General features: G+C 24.8%; 2 protein-coding genes across 2 annotated transcripts in view; both read right to left on the reverse strand.

The window, feature by feature from the left end:
• Window positions 1-23,827, reverse strand: part of LOC112595241 (cell adhesion molecule 3-like) — a 259,369-nt gene that overhangs the window by 213,326 nt on the left and 22,216 nt on the right. The gene's annotated exons all lie outside the window — the stretch shown is intronic.
• LOC112595225 (piggyBac transposable element-derived protein 4-like) lies at window positions 16,803-18,139 on the reverse strand. Its single transcript, XM_025340361.1, has 3 exons — window positions 17,896-18,139; window positions 17,561-17,806; window positions 16,803-16,939 (listed from the first exon to the last, which is right to left on the reverse strand). The coding sequence occupies exons 1-3, from the start codon at window positions 18,137-18,139 to the stop codon at window positions 16,803-16,805; spliced, it is 627 nt and encodes a 208-aa protein (XP_025196146.1).

Below are 23,827 nucleotides of genomic sequence, written 5' to 3' on the forward strand. Positions count from 1 at the left end.
TCCTCATCAAGAATAATATTACAGTAGGTATTGTCATTTAATTTTATATCGACCTAATCTAATCGAGCTTCTATAGATGTTTTCCAAAACTTAAACTCGGCTATCCATATCGTCAAACAGTAGAAATATTTGAGCTGTCAACAAGTTTTCTCGTAAATCACTATTTAACGTAGTTTATGTTTTAACACAAAACATTGTTTTTACCTCGTGGTAGTAGTCAGTTGCGATGACATATTTAAAATTGTGTTAAGAATAAAATAACGACAAATATTTTGCTATTGAATGACATACAAGTAGAAATTAGTGCAAAGTATTGAACGTTCTAGATTTATTTCAAATTTAATAATTGTTTGATAAACTAATATATTATTATAATATTGTATAGGTATAATATAGTTTGTAGTTTGGCAACCATATGCTGTGAATGGTAAGAATTAAAAATAAACTGAATGATAAGATTTTGACCATTTAAATTCTCATCACCGTTTTATGAAATACATTATACATAATATTATATACGAAAAAATAATAAATATTAAATACGGTAAAAACGATTGAAAAATAAAATTGAGGTTACGGTTAAAAATCAAAACTTGTTTTTGAATTTTAGAAAATTGAAAATCAAAATAGTAAATCTAATCCAATAAATGTAAAATTTAAATACTTGAATTTATAACTTTTAAAAATTTTATAAAATCTGTAAATATTTAAAAAAATGTATAATAGGTACGGTTCGTTTATAAAATAATTTAATACGATATTAGTTTATGTGGTCCCTATAAAAGCCTGGATTTGTGTGGGTCTAATTTAACACAATATGTAATATAATTATTGTAATACGTCAATATTTATTTTAAAATGGTACAAATTTACATACTTAAATAAAAATGTAGGTACTGCTACGAGTCAATAAATTATTATAATTTTTTTTTTTTATATTTTTTTATTATTTTATGTCTTTTATGTATCGTTGTATTAAATTATAGTTGACCGATCAATAATGACAGTTACAAATTGATAAATATTAATTTATAAAAATGTATCACAAATTTTTTTTTAGTTGCCATCATATTAGTCAAATATTTTAAATTACATGTAACAATAATTTAAAATAAAAATAACAAAACAGCGTTAATTTACAAACCTGTAGTAATAACACTACAGTCAGTCTGTGTAAAAATGAAAAATAAAATAAAATTCTAATGTAAGTAATAATATTACTTGTATTCATATTTTATACTTTTAATTAGTATGTAATTAGATTACTTTATCTGTCATCTTTAATTATTTCTAATGTCTATGTTGTTAATATTAATGTAAAAGGAGCGCGCTACTTCATTATGTGTACTTGAGATATTCTATTCTTAAACACGCCACTGCATCTATTACTGAATCAAGAAAACGTCTGAATACTGTGTGTTTTGGGCTCTTTGCTTATAAATGGTAACCGCTTTGTCTCTTGTGTCCTTAGATCGGTTAGTCATCTAGTGTAACTTCGTAATTTCTGTTTTTGCGTATATATTGATATTCACGAGTTAATTGTTCAGCATAATCTTATAACGTGCTGATTAAAATTTTTATAAATGTCTTGACTGTAAATCACAATTTATTATAATATTATTAATATTATAATTAATTATTTTTACTATTTCTTATTAAAATAAATGTGCGGTATTTGTATTAGAACATTTACCTTATTTGTATACCTAATGAATTGATATCATTCATAAAATCTGTTAGCTTACATTAAATTTAAAGCTAATCAATAATAAATAAACTCACATTTTATTTGTTAAATTTTAACACTAAATATGGGTTATATAGTTCTGTTAACATTTTAATGTCTGCAGATAATACTGTAATACATTCTGATTTGTTCACTTGATAAGTTTAATAGTTATCTAAATAATACTTACTAAATTTTAATTGTATAAAATGTTTACTTAAATAGGCGTACGTTACTTAATAATAAATTATATTATTTTATATTTTACTTTATATCATTTAAAAAAATAACATGTACATTTTCATCACTCTACAATCACTATACTTCACAAAATATTTGTAGGTAATTAGAATTTATTCCATTAATAAAGAATTATTATTATTACTCATAGTTCTGAATATCATCTATTTGATTTCAATTAACATAGGTATCATTATGGAAGTAAAAAACTAGACATTTATATCGTTTTCTGTTGGAAATACTATTTCAAATATAGAAGTTGTGTTAGACTATACTATATGAACGCTTGTGTATTGATTTATGACTTAAGACTTTTAAAAATATTGTTTTTTTATTTTGTTGTAATACAATTTTATTATGTAAATAATAAGAATACATTTATAGAAAAAACTTATCATCATAAATTGTAGCTAAAATTTATAGATAATTCGATCGGTGTGTTTTAAATTTAAACTATCAGAAAAGATTACAAACTCGTGAACATCTAATATATAATGACACACGATTTATTTTTTAAACTCAAAGTAATAATTTTGGTAATATTATAATATGTTTGTTTAAGTATTTATATTGGTTGTCATCTTCATAATATTTTATTTCTTTCATATTGTAATCTATAATTATTCTTTTGTAATTTTTAAAGTATTTATGTATAGTTTATAATAGGTATTTATTAGATGTAATATAATAGGTTTATGTCGCATTTCACAAATAGATATTTAAAATATATATTTTATTCTATTAGAAAATTAAATGTATTTTAATTATTATTTCTCACAAAAATACACAAAACGTAGAAATTGAAGGTTCTCTTCTATGGAGTATTTTCTCATTTCTTTGTTAATAAAATATAACACAGGAGATATCAGACATCAGCTAAATAATTATAAAGACAAGTGTAAATAAAAATAACATTTTTAATAGTAATAAAAAGTTTCTGTGTTAATTTTGATTGGAATTTTATGAATTTTAAATGATTGTGATTTCTAATGATTACCAATTCGAACATAGTAACTTGCATGACTACGTGTTTGGTTACGTTGATCGTATACTCGTATTTATAAAATTTAAAATTTATGTCAATATTTTATTTTATTTTTTTAATGTTGACGTAATTATATGATTTAATGCAACTACATTTTTAGAAAAATTAATAATAACAACTGAAATTAATTCGACGATGGCAGATATTTTGGAAATAAAAACTTAGGCAATTTAAAATGTCTATAAATAGTGCAATAAGAGCCAAAACATTTAAAAAATCATATTATTTCTTTAAAATACTAATAATCAATATATTATAAACGTTTAATAAATATTTCAATTCTTATAAGTTTTTATTAGAGCAATGAATATATTGATTTTACAATTTGTGTTTTTGACGAGAATTTAAATTTAATACATTCATAAAAGTGACCTACGTCCCACTAGACACTTAATATACAGCAGACAAATTCCTACTGACCTAACCTTTTTTTGAAATTACTCTCAATTTTTTTGAATTGGAAAATTTAAAAAATGATTTTTAATATTTTTGTTTGTTTCCTCTTAGTTATTTTGAAAACATTTTTTTTTTTTTTTTTTAACTTTTTATCATCTCCTTTTACCACCACCACAATTAACTATATTAATAAGTTAAATAAAAAAATTAAATTTATGACTAGAAAAAGTAATTGAATTTTTTTACGTTTGAAACCCCAAAGTTCCAACTAAATTCACTTTTGTATTAGAAAATATATTAAAGTTATAAAGCGTAAACATAAAAAAAATTCATAAAGCATTGTAAAATCAATAATATATTCATTCCTTTGCTTAGCATTTAAAATGTGTTCGTTACCAATTAATCAATTTTCTTATAATATTTTTTTGGATTTTTCATTAAAAGTACAATGCTTGCATGTTTATCAGCGTCATACGCTTTTTAAGATGTAACACATTTATATTATTCTTATTGAAACTATGAACCGTTACGTCAAAGAACTGTTATTTTTTTTTTTTTTTTAACAAAGAAAAAAATCAATATCTTTGTGAAACCAATATTATGTTATACATTATCGTAGATCCACATAGCTGAAATTCGAATTTAAGTAAATAATACCGATAAATAATTTATTCATGATAAAAAATGGAAATATAAATATACTAAGCCCGGTAAAATTTTATGGAAAATAAACATCAACTATCATTAAGATTAATGTTTTTATTTACAAACATTTAAATTTTTATTGGAGAATTCATTTCTGCCAAATATTGTATTTCGTTTACCTAATAAAAGTATTATTGTCATATAGAAAGATTCAAAAAGTTTATTCGTCCACGAATTTATCACGTTAGCAACAGAATCACTGATTATATATTTTATCGTGATGAATTCGGTAATATATTCTGTGCACTCGGTTCGCGTACTCGTTATTTCCATTTGAACTGGTATTTTTTGAACCCTTCTGGTCAAACATATTATTTCCTAGGAATATACTATACGCGTAAAATAGCAATTTAATATGTTCACATTTCAAAAGTCTTATGTTTGATTTGTCGACTACGTAAAAATTTGGTGCAAGTCCAATCAAAAAAAAAAAAAAAAAACCACTAATCTGTTGGAAATTATATGTTTGCAATCGGTTATTGGACCCAATTTCCTAATATTATGCTTATTTATTAATAATAAGTATAATCTACGCTTGGGTATTATACACTTTTCTTACTACGTGTTTATATTCTAAACATCAGTAAGTCGTCACTTTAACGTGATATTTCGGCCAAATGTCTATTAATATTACTAAAAATAATGGGTAGTGGATATTGCTAAAAAAAAAAAATTGATTTATTGAAATTTTCACCACTTTTATAATGTAAAAATTACTTAATTTCTTTAAAAAATCTTAATGCCATAAATTATAAAATTACAAACAATATGCCTAAATTGGAAGAAAATAATATACAATTATATAATAATTAAAACAGCTGAAATAGCTTCAAATTATTTAACTCCCTGCAGCATACTTACGTTTCAAACAAAATTATTTCGTGGGCGATTTTCCTCTTTATCAAAGGGACTATCTTACAATTCGGTTTATATTTTGGCATCAAATAACCTTCCCAATTCACCACGTCATATAAAAATTAAAGATCTCTTATAAAAAAAAAAAAACTGTTTTAATTAATAATTACTCCTATGGAGTATTATTTATATATCTTTTTAGTAAAAGTGAAGATAGATTTAAAATAAATATAACATTTCAGCTAGTAAAATCATGGTAAAATGTTCCTTTATGTTGTGTTACAAATATAAAAAATACATTATTTCTTCAAAGTCATGTCGATACACATAGTTTTAATTTATTATTTTTTATACTTAATAAAAGCAAAGGTGAAAACACAATACCCATGTACTCATTTCAGTTAAAATTATTAAATTATAGAATTAATTAGATCATCTGAAACTCAAATCGAAAATTACGTCACATTTCAAATTTTAAAACTGGTTTATATTTTACAAACTTTTAAGAGAAAAGTAGAGTAAGTTTAAACATATTTAAGAAGTTTTAACTTTTTAACTTGAAGTGTTTTTTTTTTTTTTTTTTAAGACACGTTAACTCAAAATAAGTTATTTTAATTAAAAACAACAATAAAATTAAAATGAGAATTGTATGTATATTTATGTAGATTATTAAACAATCAACTATATTTTTATTTTTATTCATGAAAAACACATAAATTAATAAAATTGTATACTTAAAATCACAATCGATGAATAAAATGAAAACATTTAAAACTCATTGGTATAAGCCATTTCATTAATGGAGTCCTATTATTTTTATTAAAATTACAGTTCAAAGACGACTTACCAATTCTATATCAATTTATTAAATATTAATTTAATCAATTGTGTGTAAACCTTAAATTGTAAGCTGTAATAATATGTATTATTAAAATATATTCATTTTCTCATGCATAGAAAATAAAACCAAGTTATTCATTATTATTTTCCCACTTTGCAAATCGACATCTCATGCATTTTTTGTTTTATTTCATTAATTTAGTTGTTTTTTAAAATACTAAAAATTCAAATATCTAACATTGAAACAAAATTGAGTTCCATAGTTAAGAAATACTATAAATAACAAGGTAAACATCATTCGTATCTGTCTATTTAATATATATGGGCAATACCAAAAATACCAACATGATTGTAGCGATCGCATGAGCGTTTTAAATCTCGGTCGATAAAATATATTTAAATAACTCGATAACAAAATACCTAAATTATTATACAGATGATAAACATTTTTGTAATAATAAAATTTTAAATAAATAAATTTTATTTAATACTGATGTCAACTTCAGAAATCTAAATAATAATGTGTAAAAATTATAATTTACAATATAAAAAGAAAAGTAATTTATTCAAAGCAAATTAATTAAGTCTTATTTCTTATTTTATCAGTAGTTATAAATAATTGAATTAGATTAACACGATATAATAGTCTTGGTATTCTAAAATTTAAAAATTATCAAATCTATTATTAAACTCAAAATATTTACCTAATATAATATTACATTGTACAATAATTATTATTGGATATATTTCATCCTAAAATAAACAATACTTATTTATACGTTATTCTTAAACTATATTATTAAATATGCATACATTATAAATATAAGGCAAATAAGGCGTAGGAAATAAAATTAAACGAAAAAACGTTGATGCGGGTCTAGGTCTACAATGAATAGAATTCGTGGAATAAATACACATCATATTTTTCTATTAATACAATGTGTTAAGTTCTGGAAATGTTGGGAGACTGATTTAAACATGTTTGGTATTTTTAAAACACATGAGATGACTACACCGTTCGAATTTGATTATATGAACCTAAATTATTCTAAATTATTTTGACATTTTGACTAGTGACGTAATAATTGTATAAAAACCTAAGGGATAAAATAATTTACAGTGAATTCCGCTTAATGTGGGCACGTTGGGACCAGCCCTGTTTGCCCATATTAAGCGGTTGCCCATAAAAACCGAAATTAGTAAAAAAAAAAAAAATTATAATAAAAAAATATATTTGTATTATCATATAATTGAAAAAATTTTTAAATAATTACTAGATATATAAATAAAACTAAATACATATAATATATTAAATAAAATTAATCTTTGGATGTAGAAGTTATACAAAACGTTGTAATTTTTCGTTGTCTAAGCTGTTTAGTATGGATCTGGTTGACAAAATAGGCACACGCTTCAATTTTTTCAGACGGACTATTTTCATTTCCCTCTTGCATGAAGAACTTCTGCAAGAAATCAATGCACTTTTTCGCCTCTCTTTGGCGAAATTTGTTTATTTGAATGGTAATGATTTTTATTACTTTCGATAAACACAATCTCATAGATACGACGGAACCCGATTAAATTAATCGTTTTTAAATACTTATGTGTATATTCTAACGCTATGATAAAAAAAAATTGCCCACATACACCGAATCGAGTGTCCATATTACGCGGTTTTATTTGACATTGTTAATATACATTTGTATTGAGACCAGACATGTTTGCCCACAATAAGCGAATGCCCATATTAACCGGTGGCCACATTAAGCGGAATCCACTGTATTCGCAAAATCAAAACTGTAACCTAATTGCTTAATCATACATAAGTTATAAAACTCATTTTATGTCTAAAAAATCAAATCATAGGTTGACGATATCGTTATATAATATTAAGTAATTAATAATTTGTTAATAAAATATTCTGTTTATTATTTATATTTATAGAATATTTTTTGTTATTGATCTTATGCCTGAAAACTAAGGCCATTAGCTGTGAAAAGGAACAGTAGGTTTTTTTGATGTGTAAAGTTTTTGTTTGTAAAGTTTATTTAGTAGAATTGGAACACGCGTGTGTATGTATGTGCACCATGGATTTGTCACTAAGAACTCGGATGATCACCCATCCAAGAGCTAGCGATGCCGCCTAGTGCTTAACTTCAGAACACATTAGTATCTGAGACAACCACTGCGTCACACCAGGTCACATTAATAGAATAATTTGTCATTTAAAAAACATGAAATTGATGCCATTTTGGTAATTTCATCGATAATGAGACCTTATTTTATTTTGTAGTATTCAGGCTAATCAGTAATCACCTAATTATAATTTTTTATATTTTCAGTCGTATTTTATGAACAAATTTTACATAAGAATGATTTTTGTAATAAAACAAAATTTTTAGTTATAAAAATATTATAAAATCATAAATTAGGATAAGTTAAATCTTATTATTTATTAATATTAATAATTATGTTTTAAATTATTTATTTTTTCTCCATTTAATACATTTTTTTGCATATTTTAGCATATTTAAGCACTTTTATCAATGTTTTTAAATGCATATTATTTTGCTTATTATGATCTTTTTTTAGAGCTACAAGCCCACGATTTCGTACCAATTCTATCGTAATGTTCTATTACTTTTCAATAGTTCACGTTTTAAATTTTGTCAAAGGTAATTAAATTGTAAACACACATTCAGTTATGCTATTGAATGCCAATATAATTTTTTTTTTTTTTTTAATAATTATGATTGAAGACAGTTGGTTTGATATTAAATGTTATTATTTTATCACTGTATGATTACATTGTACCTGTGAATGTTATTCGTACAGCATACTTAGTTCTGTACCAATCAATAATACAATATGGACTGTTAATTTTGGGTGGTCAATCAGCTATTTCTTTGAAACCTCTTCTAATACACTAAAGAAATAGAGTTCGTATATATTTGCATAGATCTTCTTTTGAAGGCTCAACTAGAATAAATTTCAAATCATTTAATTGTGTTGCCAGTGGACTTGTTATTCAAAACATTGCCATCTTATGGATTGAAAATAAATTAAATAACTGAATAAGTAGCTTATAATACTAAAGTAATTTATTTAAAAAAATCTTTCAGCCAAAGATTCGTGAGCTACCTAGGTCCTATTTATTTTAATTATATTCCTGTTATTATAAAAAATAAATGTTCTAATGCTAAAATGCCAGTTAATAAATGGGTATTAATGTCTCTAGACTAAATTTGGATCAGTTTATGATTTTTCCATATCCGATTTATTATTTTTTATAAATACATGTATAATATTATTTAATTATAAATATAATATAAAACTATTTACTTTCTTCCTTCAACATAAGTTATGCTTACAGAAGGAAGGTAATTTTAATCAATTCATGTATTTAAACTTTTTTGTGTGTAAATGAGAAAAATTAAATAAATAAAATTATCATTATTGTGGCTAAGTATTCAATGACAATAATTTATTAAATATTTTATTTAACAATTTTTACCAACTTATTAAAGTTATATATAATAAATTTATAAATTATTGATATTAAATAAAAAATAAATTATAATTATAATCAAAAAAATTACTGACGAATTCATAAACACTAGTATTATTTAGTAGGTTAGTTTAGTGTTTTGAATTTTTACATAACTCTGGATTATAAAAACTATATCGACTCTTTTTTTTCTTTTGTGTCTATAATTCAAGCAGTTTCTACGATAGAACATGTATTATTTTTTACTAACAATATATTTTACTTATATGACAACCCAGGACATATTAAATGACGCGAGCGGGATATAATCGTATCTGGATCATAAAGGCAATAACATTTTATTGACTTATTCTTTGTAACAATATAAGTGTCATGATCTATAGTTTTGTATATTATATTTAATATATATATAGGGGTGAACTTCACGCAGATAGTTTGTATCTGCCATTAAAGATCATTTGGCCTAATGTATAGGTGGCGATAATTTATTGCCAATACATTTAAAATTCCCATAAAAACTCATTGTACAAGCACGAAATAACTTAAGTCCTAATGCGATTTAAATTGATTAAATTATCGTAATAATGGAAGTAAAAAATTATTGAAATGGCAAAAATGTCATAGGTCATATTAACGATGGAAAAACAATAATTGAAGCATAAATAAGTATTTATGGTGGGTAATAATTTTCGCCAATATGACAATGATAGCATAAAACAAAAAAAGTTAATCGTAAAATATAATAACTTGTGCGTTTTCGCCCTGGTCATCGGAGCGGGTGGGGAAACTTTTAGATGACGACGCTACCGAATAAAATAGTTACGCATACTGAAAACGATTTCGGAACAGTTGTGTTATATACGAAAACCTATCCTCTGACTTATAACAATGACGCGGAGATGCGATATTACCAATTTAATCGCTCTAGCGAATATTTAAAAACCTCGTTTAATATCGGAGAAACTTCGGAGCGTCCGTAAAGTGTTATTAATATAATAGTGTAGAAGTGAGCTAAGACTTGGTGGCGATGAAGGGAGCAAGATGGTTAAGTAGAGTGGAAAGGTGAGGTGCAAAAATAATGGAAAGAAGCGACGGTTCGGGTTTTTGCGAGTAGAAAAAAATAATACGTCTCGTAGAAGGAGACCCGTTGCAGAAAATGCTTTTAGACTCGATGACATGAATTTTTTTTTTCAACCGCATCTCTCAGGCTCGGGTTATAATTTCGGATGAAGCTTCGGGTTCCCAGCTGGTGGAAAAAATCCCTCCTTACCCGACCATTCTGTCATTGAGAGAGACGCGAGTAACTTTATTAAAAAAACAGACAGACGGCAGAACGTTTTTTTTTTTTCATGCTGTAGCGATAGGGTCACAACCAGGGAAGGTGACTATATCTGAATATGTAATATATAGGTAGATATTATTTTACAGGTGAAAAAAACCCGAAGAAAATTAAATAATTTGTTCAATATTCAATTTCGATGGGGATCGTGGTAAAAGTTGAAAAACTACAGTGGGATACGGGGAAAAAACAATAATATAATAACGAGAAAATGACGAGTAAATTTATTATTATCATTATTATTATTGCGACATCCCTGCAGTGCAGACGAATTATGATTGTGTTTGTATTAATTAAATATAACGTCACTATAGCTGCTGCAAGAGTTTTTTACAAAAACAATTTGAATAACACAATAAAAATAATATTTTTATCGAATTATGTACGGTGTGGTTAGGTAGTTGATCGATCGAGCAATATTAAGCCCAGATAATCATATATATATAAAACAAAGATAAATTACTTTTTTGACAAGAAATGTTAATTTATTATTTTAAAATTACAATTAAACATAAAACTCAAATAAATAATGACACATATCAGTGCTCGTTCTATATATTTGGATAAATCAACCAATTAAATATATATTGTCGTATATTTAATAAAAAACTTTTAATATCAACATTTATTTTCAAAAAAAAGCATAATAGATAATGAGCACCAATTACTACTACATTCTTAACAATATTTTTTCTGATGATAGGTATACAAAATGAATCTTATAAAATGCAAAATAATAATAAAATTATTAAAATGAAAGATAATTAGAGAGTGTTTTAGATAAATACCTTATCTAATAGTTTGAATAACAGGTTTATATGTTATATAGTAATGGATACTGAACTTTATTAATTTGATGCAATAGTCATAACGAAATATGTATCCATTTATGCAATATAAATGTAAACAATACTACATTTTAGAAAATAAATCATATAATAAAATAAGTTCATAGTTATTTATACAGCTTGAAAGATATCAAAAAATGATTTGACAAAAATAATTAAGTTGCAGGTATTATATTACGAAGCGTAAATCACGAAGAAAAAAAATAGAAGGATATTAAAAAATAAAAATAAAATGTATGTAATGTAAAATTACTATAATTTTAAAATATCATATTCAAATGAAAAATAAATACTACGTATATAAGAAATTCAAATAGCAAATATTTATGTTTTCCTCTCAAACGTGCAATAAACATATGGAAATATAGTTTTACTAAATTGTGTTTTGAACTAACTCCTAAAATATACAAAGATATAAAATATACAATTTTCAGTTTAGAATAGTTAGAATATACCTAAGACAATGTATGTATTTTTTATTTTTTTTTTTTTTTGAATTAAGAAAGTGAAAAAATTCACAGTGCTGCGATTATCTAAGTAAAATATTTTTGTTAATATTAACTAGTGATTTATTTAACAAGTGTTAAGTATTTTAATTATAGACAACAATTCATGTAAACTTGCAAGTGCAAAAAATAATTTATTCGATGAGTTTGAGTTGACTTTACGTTTTTGATTTTCGTGAATTTGTATCATTAACTTAACTATTTATGTGTTGATACGTATGTGTGCATATATATACATATTTAAGACTCTGTATTTTAACATCAACAAGTAATGTATTTCCACAAAATAATATGTACATGTATAAATCTTTAATAACTGTATTTGTTAAACGGTTTATGAACGTGAACCACGAATTTGTCATACTTAATCGCTTATAATTCAGCACCTCAATAACCCCCGTAACGTGTTATGACGGTTTATAGATGAATAGATGCAATAATATTTAGAGATGGTGACTTGGTTTTTTTGTTGTGTTAATAATACTGGAAAAATTGTTTGATAAACGGTGCATTAAGTAATCAATATTAATACTATTAATTCTGTTATTGTTGTAATAAATAATACTGAGTGTCTAAAAGAAGCCTTCGTCATTGATAATATTTAGTGTTTATTTTTATTCTCATTCTTAATCAAGTTTGCAGTAAGTACGTCACTTGGTGGGTGTTGGTGTCAATTTATCTATTTTAGGTCCTGAGGAGATAAGAGATAATTACAGGATATTTTCAAAATATCAACTATTAAAAATACAAGATATCTTGTATGATTTAAAATATTAAATATTTGTTGGATGGACTGGTATTATTATGAACTTTTAATTAACACCGTGAAATATTTTATTGATTAGTATAGAATATACGTCTGAGTGCGTAACAGGAAAAAATAGCAATTTTTTTATTAATCGTAAATCTCCAATAAACGTATCGATTGCATGATCAAGATACAATGGGTGTTGTCTTCGGAACAACAATAGTAATACAATAAAAATATAATTTGCCACCGTCCTATTGGTTAATACAATACTTAGAATAATTAATTCGCTTTGTAATAGTTTGATAGCGCATTAATATCGTAGTAAAATATATGAAGAAAAGTATGCTTAAACATATCTTGAATAAGATTTCGACCTTGTCATTATTACATACCATACCCTCGATTGGCTAAAAATAACTTCCTATTAAAAGCAAACGCACACACGTTGATATTATTTCGGTTTTGAGCTGAAATCCTTTAGAATTTCAAAAAATAAAATCATAAGCTTAATAAAGTAATCACATCGCAGCAGTCACATTCGTTCTTATGTATTTACAGTAGACCGAGCTAATGCACTACCTAAATATAATAAAAACTCATGTTGACTCATATTTTTTCTCTTTCTTATCAAAAAAGTCTTTCAAACACAAAATTATTAAAATATTTTAATAATTGTCGTTTATTTAATATTTAAGTTTATCTTTATTTTCTTCCAAGTATAGCATATATGCACATTAAACGCGTTTAGAAAGAGCTTATAGTATTAACTATTGGAGAGCCATTTGGTTAGGATATTATTATTCAAAATTAATTAAGTGAAAAATTTGACTTACATAAAAAATATTAGGACATAGTATATTATTTTACATAAATATTTATATTACCCTTTATACTATAAAATAAAGCTATGTTAATGGTTATACAAATATTTTTTTTTTTAAATATTTTAGAACAATCTAAAAACTTGGAGGTACCTAATAATACGTTTAAAATTAAACTTAAAGGTATGATTTGCACTTTTCATATCACTATGCATATCAAGTATATATAAACCTGATTGAAATGACTGGTCACAGCTATCGAAAATATATCAGTTTACATTAGATTAGTTACATATTATATTAATAATATATAATATATTATGTTTAGCTTAGTGAATTTTTTCATGTTCTTGATCACGTTAGATATTTTTTTATTCGTTCATTTTTGGAAAGTATAAAAATTAAATTTTCCATTTATACAGTATTTTATTGCATATTAAGTAAAATTTACAATCGAAGTATAGCCATAGTATACACAATCTAGCTTAAGTAAATTTCGTTTTGTTTAACAACAACACAAACCATATGTATATTATCTTATTATTTTATAATTTTGAATTCCATAATTACATCAATAGTGGGGTATATAATCATAATGTACATTTATTTTCCATTTATTTATTACGATTTGCGATTTAGTAAATCACTATAGAACGACTTAAAGATATCGAAAATCATTAAAACTTAAAATAAAAATCGTAAAAGTTTTTAAATTAAAATAAACACCATACATTTTACAAAAAATCACGGGAAATAAGTTACTTATAAATTCGTTTTAAAATCTTTATTTAATCGGTTTCAGATTTTATTCAACTCAATGATTACAGCTTTAAATATTATGTCAATGCTTTAAGTTATTTTACTTTTAAAGTGATCACTTTGAACTTTTTATACAAATAAATTTATTTTAATTAAAATTTTTCACGTGTATTTGTTACTTTTTATCATAAAGTTATGAGTATTATTTATTTAATTTCGTACACTCCTGACATATTCAAACAAATAAATAAAATAATAATACAAAGCACATTAAAGAACTTTGAATATTTTTTTTTTTAGCAGGCTATCAAAGGATTATAAGATAATATTAGAGTTCAGATTTGCTTTTTTTCTATCGGTATAAAACGAAGCTACAACTGTTCCAGTGCTGCACAATCAAGGAACCAATTTGAATCAATTAGGTTCGAACCTTCTTAATTCCAGTAAATTTAACTTAAGTATTTAATAAAATGATAATTTTAATGAGTATTGATGTAAATTTTAACCATACTTAGTTATAAATTGGTATATAAAAAAAAAAAATATGTAATATGTAGACACCTTAGAAAATTATTAATTTGCTCTTGAGTAGAATAAGTAATAATACATTTTTATTTTTATTGATGTAATTAGTATGTTTTGCTATTATGGTAAGTTATTGGATTTAAATAACTTAAAAAAAAAATGATTTATATCCATATTTTGTTTGAAATACTATAAATTATTGTATAATCCTCTCTTGTGTCCTATAATAATACTAACTGTTTAATTATCTATAAATTTAAAATGTACTTGCTTACTATAAATAATTTATTGCAGTATAATTTTTGTTATATGTATGAAAAATAAACAAATTATAAATCTATAATTTTAGAATTTCTTCTAACTATAACCTGCTAATAGTAGCAGTTAATATTTATTAAACCAAAAAAGTAATTGGATATTTTTAAAGAAATTTCTAAACATTTTAATAATATAGTTTTACATAACACATATGTCGTACATTTATGATAAAATATGTATTATCATTATAGCCAACGCTTTATAGTTACCAAAATAACACACCACTTTCACGCAGTAGATAGACATTAGACAGGTAAATAATAAATAGTTTAAACTGAAGTTCCGTTCATGTATCAACATACTATTATAATAATAATATATTGTCGTTGTCAACTTCACAGATGCGTGGCATGCGACTGAGATAAAAAACAATATCTTTCCATAACATTGTATAATGTATGTGTCGTTCGTGATGGACGTGCTGACATTGTCCGCTGAAGCGTGTTCGCTGTAATTCCTATATATGACAGACTGTGTATTACAGGTCCAAAGGCTGCCTCCGCGTCATTGCATTAAGAACGTATATGAAATAACCGTCTTGCTCACTTCGGTCGGTGTTGACGTTTTCGATACGCCAAAAAGCGACGGTGGCGGCAGACCTTTATTTCGGGGTCAATGGTCTGCTAAATGGTTTGTTCATTATTTAATCCTAGTCTGAGCGTCGGGGTCCCGATTCAAGACCGTCTTTGGTCGGACAAATTCACATTAGGTTAGGTTCAAATTAACGAACGATTCGGTGGTGCGATTCATTCAATCCGAGTAAATATTTGCTTTATTTTTATTCGCTAATTAATAGTGATTGTTATTACCACCGTAACTTTTTGTATTTTTTTTAAGTATCTAAAATATATTTTTTTGTTATTTATTACACATTGATATCATAATATTAACGTAACATATTAATTAGGTATATCGTCATATTTAATTAAATTTGATAACCAAAAAGGTACAAAAACTATAAAAATAATATCGTTTTACTGGACTTTGGACCATGTACCGTATTAAAATAAAATAGTAAGCTATTGCGTCATAATTAACTTTAATATCGATGTGATTTCGATAAATGCATCAAATTGTCACAAATAACAGTAAATTTAATTTCGCTAAATGACAAATATTTGGGAAGACTACTGATATCTTCTTCATAGGTGAGTATATTATATATAAAAAATAAAAATTAAGAATAAACAAGACTTAATAACTAATTGATCACCTTTTTCTGAAAACGTCTATTTTAATATTAAAAAAAAAAATAAAAAAATAAAAACAATGTTATTCATTATCAGTTCTAATACTGATAATTCACCATTCAACAATAATGACATTTAATTTGCATAAAATCTAGCATAACTTTTATTAAAAAACATATTTTGATAGATTAGTGAAGGTATCTATAAATCACGTGACCCATTTAGAAAATTGCATTTTATCTATTTGATTACGCTCACACATTTAACTTATAATAAAATTACGCTGTAAAGCTCCCGTGAATAATAACAATGATGTGTACCGTTTAATACGCGCATGTGTAAAACGTTAAGACACGTGGCGCTGTTTCAACAATGGAATTTATTTTTTAAGTCGTCCGTTAAGTTTTTGGGCTTGTAATGAATTCTGAAATTAATAAAGATTAACAATGTCTAATATTTTAACCAAACACAATTCTTCACGGAATCTCCTGACCTTTTGTTCCAGCGTCCGTGCGGCTGCAGCGGCGGAATCGTCGACGTACTCGGCACCATTATCTGCCGACTTAACTAGATTACACCGCAACAACCGTCTGTTTTTACGCATTCCCGACATCCCTTTTAACTCGATTGCTCGTTACCCACCACTGGATAACCTACTCAGAACGATATCCGACTGTTTTATCAAATAAAGCGGCAATGCACCGTGGTCTTATAATAACACAGGCCTGATACAATCCTCCGTAATATAGACTATATTATATTAAAATGTCATTATATCTAAATAAACATGATAGTAGGACTTCCAAATTCAGGTATTCAGGTATTCGACTTTTGGAAATTTGTGGTATAATTACTTACTCTTCGTAGTTACTATAGTATGGTGTTGTTTAAGACTGTCCGATGTTTGTACAAACCGAAAAACGTAAAAAAAAATACGATACTAACAATATCTTATGTGTACTCACTCGATTAGAAAATGAATATCAATCGTTAATAACTGCATACATAGAAATCAAAGTAGTTTTTATCAGTAAAAAGTCTTACGATGGTATCATAAAAAAGTCCGTTCTGATAATGTCTGAATGAGAATCAATCATTGTTGTGTTCAACAAAAAGTGTCAAAAAATAAATTTTCCAAACATTTTTTATAAATATTAAAACAAGGTGCTGCGCATAAGCCCACATCACATTCTGTACACACGCATCTAGTGTCAGTTCTTTTATTATTCTTCTTGCATAGTTGGCATCTTCTTCTGGCAAGCCTTCCAGATTGTGTTGCTGGAACTTCTGATGGAAAATGCCTATCAATTAGTTTTGATGGTTGATCTTTAATCGGTTGTCTTGATTTTGTTACACGATCGGTATGATATTTTTCTATTATTTGTCTTATTAGTTCTATCTGAAACTGAGCTATTGGCATATGGTTTCCAGTAACTGTTTTATAAGATGAGTAAGCATTTAACAATGATAAATCTATCAAATGAAAAAAATATTTTTTTGTACCATTTTATTGTTTTTCTTACACACTACACTACTTAGTATCATATCAGTTTTATCCACAAATCCCATGTTTTCGTTGTATTTTTTAACACATTTAGGTTTCATTGTTATTTTACCATGTTTTTGAATTGGTAATTGTTCATCTTCGTGTATTGTGGTAAGCATATGCATCTCTCTCCGGTCCATCCATTTTATTGTTAACATTTTTCCAGTATGTTTACTTTCAGTTTGACCTGGTTGAAAATTAGTTTTTTTAAATGGTGGCATTTGACGATTGCATCTTACAGTTCCAAAATATTGGTATTTTTTTTTTATGCAAGAACATTGATAGTATTGGTGATGAATACCAGTTTATAAAATAAATAAAGGTCATACTCTATATACTGACAGATTATAACCTTTATTCAAATATATTTTCATCAATGTTTTTACAATAGCACCTGATTTCTCTAAGTTAGCATCACATGAAACAAGACGTGTAGTTTTTCCTGTGTACCTATATTATAAATCTAAAATAATCTGTTTCTACATCACATCAAATAAAAAAAAATTGATTCCAAAATGATGACGTTTAGTCCTTATGAATTGCTTGAATGAAAGTTTCCCTTTCCATAACATCAAACTCTCATCTATAACACGATTTTGAAATGGCACCATAGCATATCTGAAATTATTCTTTATGTCTTGTAATACCATATCAATTTTGAATAAGCGGTCATTTTTTATTTTATTGTTATTATTATAATAATTAATATAACGCAAAATTAATTGAAACCGATTTCTACTCATAGTTTTTTCCAAAAATAGGAGAATAAAGTAGTGGATCTTTAGACCAATAATCTGCAATTTCAAGTTTTTTATTCCTGGCCATAAGCATTTGTACTGAAGTGAATGAATATAACTCTTCTGATGTAGTGTCATACCAATTTAGAAATAATACAATACATAAGTATAACACTCAAATAATGAAATACATAAGTTTATAGGGTATACATTTTATATAATACCGTACTATAATTATTTAATAATAATAATTACCGAAAAAATCACTAATGAATTCGTCGTCTGACTCCTAATTTGCTATAATTGCATCCAAACTTGCCAATATACTTTCATTATATCATTATATGTGGCATGATAGTACTATCGGTAGAATAATACTGACAACAAATACACAAGTATAACAAAAATTAATACAAACGTAGTCACTCAGATGTACAGTTAATACTAAATACGTGATGACTGATGAACATTCAAACAAGACAGTCAAAAATTCAAAACATCAAATATTGATAACAAATTATCAAAAAATAACAACTGATAACAATATTTTGGAAAGCCTGGGACATAAGAAAATATTAAATTGCATGTAACTTCTTTGATAAGAACAGCACTAATTTTTGTTTACGTAGTTCAATTCGTCTTTGAAAATACTACAATTTAGCAGTTATCAGTTTTTCTATCAGATTATCTTATAAAATTATAAACGAGTGAACGCGCATATGCATCAATGGCCTATCAATGTAAATTGTCATTGATGTACATGTGCGTCAATGGTAGTGAAAGGACTAAGAACTCGATATTGTTTAAACTTTATAAAAATAAGATATCAAGCTGTTATAATTAATATCAGTCAGAAAAACAATATATCCTTAACCGTTATTATTGAAATAAATAATAATATTATTATACTTTTCATTTAAAAATCAAAATAACGGACAATTTGAATTTACTATTTTCGTTTTTTTGAAATTAGTATTTCATTCATTCTATTTTATAAATTGAAATCATTTCAGAACGCTTTTCATGTTCAACATAAAATAATAATAATACAAACAGTAAGTCGTTTATTGTGATAAAAATAAATAAATAAATATATAATTGACATAATTGACATTTGTGTAAACTCAAATCCTTCTATTGTTTGGTATTCAGAGTCTCATAAAAACCATAAATTAAATTGAATCCGATTTCAAAATATATAGAACAATTTTTTAGACGACGCGTTTTAATATCGGAAACAGTAAGCTCCAAAAGCATTTCAAATATTTAAGCTAAAAAGGATTTATTGGTTAACCATTTTATACAGTGAATTCTACTGTGAGAATTCGTCCGTCTGTTGTAACAATGACAATTATTATTTGTACGAGAATCCATGAATTCACGGGTATTTGGTCATCAGAAATACTTATCAAACTTAATTCAAATTATCTAACAAAAAAAAAAAAAAAATTGCTGATAGCTATTTTTGTCCTTGTTACAAAGTTTAAAAACCATAATGTCAAGATAGATTCGTACTTGAATTGTTTGGGCCGCATGTTGAATAATAATAATTAATTACATTAATATCGATAGATATTAGGTAGACACTAGATAATTAAATAGAAAAAAAAATTTCTCATTAAAATTACACTTGATTTTAGATATAAAATTTTAAATTGGTTTTATTAATCAACAAAATATATATAAATAATGTAATAATAATTTAGTTTAATTCATTTTTTTACTTATAGTTGTAGTTTTTATTATAATAAATATGTTGATAATTCTTCAATCAGCCTACGAAAATTTGAAAATGATTAAAGAACACAATATATTATAATATTTACTAAACGAGTTTGATGTACCGCCACTAGAGATAAACGTGAATATTTGGTTGACTGAATATTTGTAGTATGCAGTTTAAGTTTTAAAATCTATATCATGATACGGAAATAAAATATACTAATATTTGCTATTCTTTAGCATGGAGTATGGGCGTATAATTAGGTTTCCAAAAGAGAAGTCTTTCGGTGCTTTTATTTTGATAACTATTGGTTTTTACAAAATATAATCCGAATAACCCGAATTAATCTAATTTAAAGATTAAAACAATGGTATCATTAATTTACGAAGAAAATATTTATTTATAACTTTACTTAGATTAAACTATTGTCTGATATATAAAAGTTATAAAACATATTAGCAAATTCCTTTAGACAATTTTATGTAAATGTCAAGGGTTTTATATACAAAAATTTAACTTTTAAAATAACTATATAGTGTTATAAATTGATCACACTATAATAATATAAGCAAGTTTTATGTGTATGAAAAGTTAATGAAACTATGAATAGTTGTATAATTACAACTATTTAGTGTGGATTCTTAAATAAAAAATTAAAATTTTAATGTTTTAATTAAATTTTAAATTATACCCAGTTCAAGTAATATTGTTATAATGTATTATTTTATTTTAAATACATAAATTCAATTAATCAAGAAAAATTTTAATTTAAAAGTTAAAGTAACCGCATATTCATTTATTTTAATAAACAAATTATTAATTTTTTTTATAACCGAATCATTTCCTTCGATAAAGTTAACGACAATATTTATAAAATTGATCAGTCTTCACTTTTCAGCTATTGAATATTTTTTGATTTTTTTCAACTAAATTTAGAAATGTATTTACAGTTTGATTTTCGATAGAATTCCGACGGTCAAGTCAATTGAAAAACACTTATTTTATTAACATATCTGGTAGAGTTCAATTTTTGAAAAAAAAAAACATGTAAGTATTAACTACCCTAACATAATATAAGTCAACAAGCTGTGTACATTTTATTGTGTAAAATTAATCAATCATTTTACTTAAAAAAAATAAACTAATAAATAAATAAAAATAAATATTTTCTCATTGATTGTGGTCTTTTAAAATAAAATAAAAATATGTTATTTTCTATATAAATCATGTATAAACATAATTTATTTACGAGTATAATAATTAATAATGTAAGTTACTGAAATCGTGCAACAATGATTAAAATTTTTGAAAAATGATTTTTTTTTTTTAACTTTATTTACATTCTTATCAAACCAAATGTTATCATAGTTTATTATTGTTTTGTTAATGAATTACTCAACAAGTTAATTAAAAAAGGATTTAAAAAAAATAAAATACATTTTATTTTTTATTCAAATTACTTATTGGAAATAACACATTCAATCATAAAAAATTCACTATAAACACTTTATATATTATACAAAAAAATAAAATATAAAATTTTTATAAACTAATGTATAAACTATCTATGTATTAATGCTTGTTATTGTTATTTAGAAACAATAAATAACGTTAGTTTATATGTTGAATCATTCAAATGAAACTAAAAAAAAAAGTTGTTACTTAAAAATTATTAAGAAACCTTACTTTATAATTTCTTTCTTTCTTTTTTTTTTTTTTTTTTTTTTAACTTAATCCCGTCGACTAGGGCCATTAGCTGTTTTAGAGATTATAAACAATAGATAGGTGTAAGGTTGATACGATAAGTTGTTATTTACGATTTTTACGGTTGTTACGGTTGATAGCAAACACGTGTGTGTGTGGCAAGGTTTTTTAACCACTAAGAACCCGGATTGTCATCCATCCGGGAGTTAGTAGTTGTTGACTGTTACTTACTCCCAATCGCATTCTGCGACTGGTAGCAGCCAACGCGCTAAGCCAAGCCACCTTTATAATTTTCTTCTATTGTTAACATCATAAATATAAGATAATCTAATTTAAACCTAGAGTGGAAACAATCATGGTAATTTATTATTACTTAAATTTTCAAAATTCAATATATTTATTTAAATATCAACCTATAAAAATTCTGAACTTAATAGAAAAGAAAAATTCATAAAATCATAATTAACCGACTCTTAATTGGACACACTCATCTAACACACGGCTTTTTGATAAGTCAAGACAAACCCCATTATGTGATATATGTGGTGGTCAATCTCATCATTACCAAATGTCAAAAATCTAAACATTTTCGTAACAAATTCTAAATTTCTGAACAAATATACCAAGTTTGAATACATTGTGATACAAAGAAAATAATTTAATTTCTAAAAGAATTTAAATCGTATTATTTAATATAAATATAATATATAAAAAAAATATAAGAAATATAAATGTATGTATAATAATGGCCAAGTTGTAAATATTATTCATATAACAATCACAAGTTTTTAAATTATGTAAATTATAAAATAAAAAATTAGATAATTATCTATTATTTCAATAATTTAAAAATTCAAAAGAATATTTGTTTTTAATTGGTTAAAACCTGCTTTACACTATATAGTTTTCAGATCAAGAAAGTTTAATTCTGGGCTTTGATAAAATGATATTATATTTTACCTAACTCACCAGTTTGAATGAGTATTATATACCTATATAAATATAATATTATATATACTTATATTCTTACAATATTTATCAATTTAAGCGAAATACTGTAGTAAACAGTCTGAATGAATCAGAGTAATGTTTTTGAATTATATCACTATCATAAATTTGTTCAAATTATGATCTTAGAAATTTTTAGCATACCTACTGAAGATAAAAATATATGAAAATACCTAGTATTTTCATGTCATAAAATTAAAAAGACTATCATAGTGTGGTGATAAAAATTTATTTTTAAATTACGATCTTAATTTTTGTATCAAAAGTTGGTAATCTGATGATTTTTTTTAAATATTTATACATAAAAATTAAACTAACATTGTAAACGTACATAACATATGTTAAGGATAATTTAGTTTATTAAATGTTAAAATAAAATACTTAGGTATAAAATATTGTTATAGTATTAACATTATCATTAGTTATACCTAAAAACATAATATTCATATGATACTTTATCAATTCCTTATGCCTAACTATTCAGAAATATTTTTTATTATAAAAATCTTATACTTTTCTAATCATTTAAAATGTATATCATGTTATATCACATAACTGTTTATTTATTCAATCTACTAAATTATTATTAGTGCATAAAGTTTAATAACTTTAATTTAAATTAAAAAAATAATTTAACACATTTGAGTTTCTAAAAACTCGTCTGCTTAATGATTTTCCATGAAATGTATTCGAAAAATAAAAGTTTATATTGCCACATAACAGTGCTCAAACACATA

The sequence above is a fragment of the Melanaphis sacchari genome, unplaced genomic scaffold (genome assembly GCF_002803265.2).
Source record: "Melanaphis sacchari strain LSU unplaced genomic scaffold, SCAv2.0 Contig261_pilon_pilon, whole genome shotgun sequence".
Taxonomy (NCBI): domain Eukaryota; kingdom Metazoa; phylum Arthropoda; class Insecta; order Hemiptera; family Aphididae; genus Melanaphis; species Melanaphis sacchari.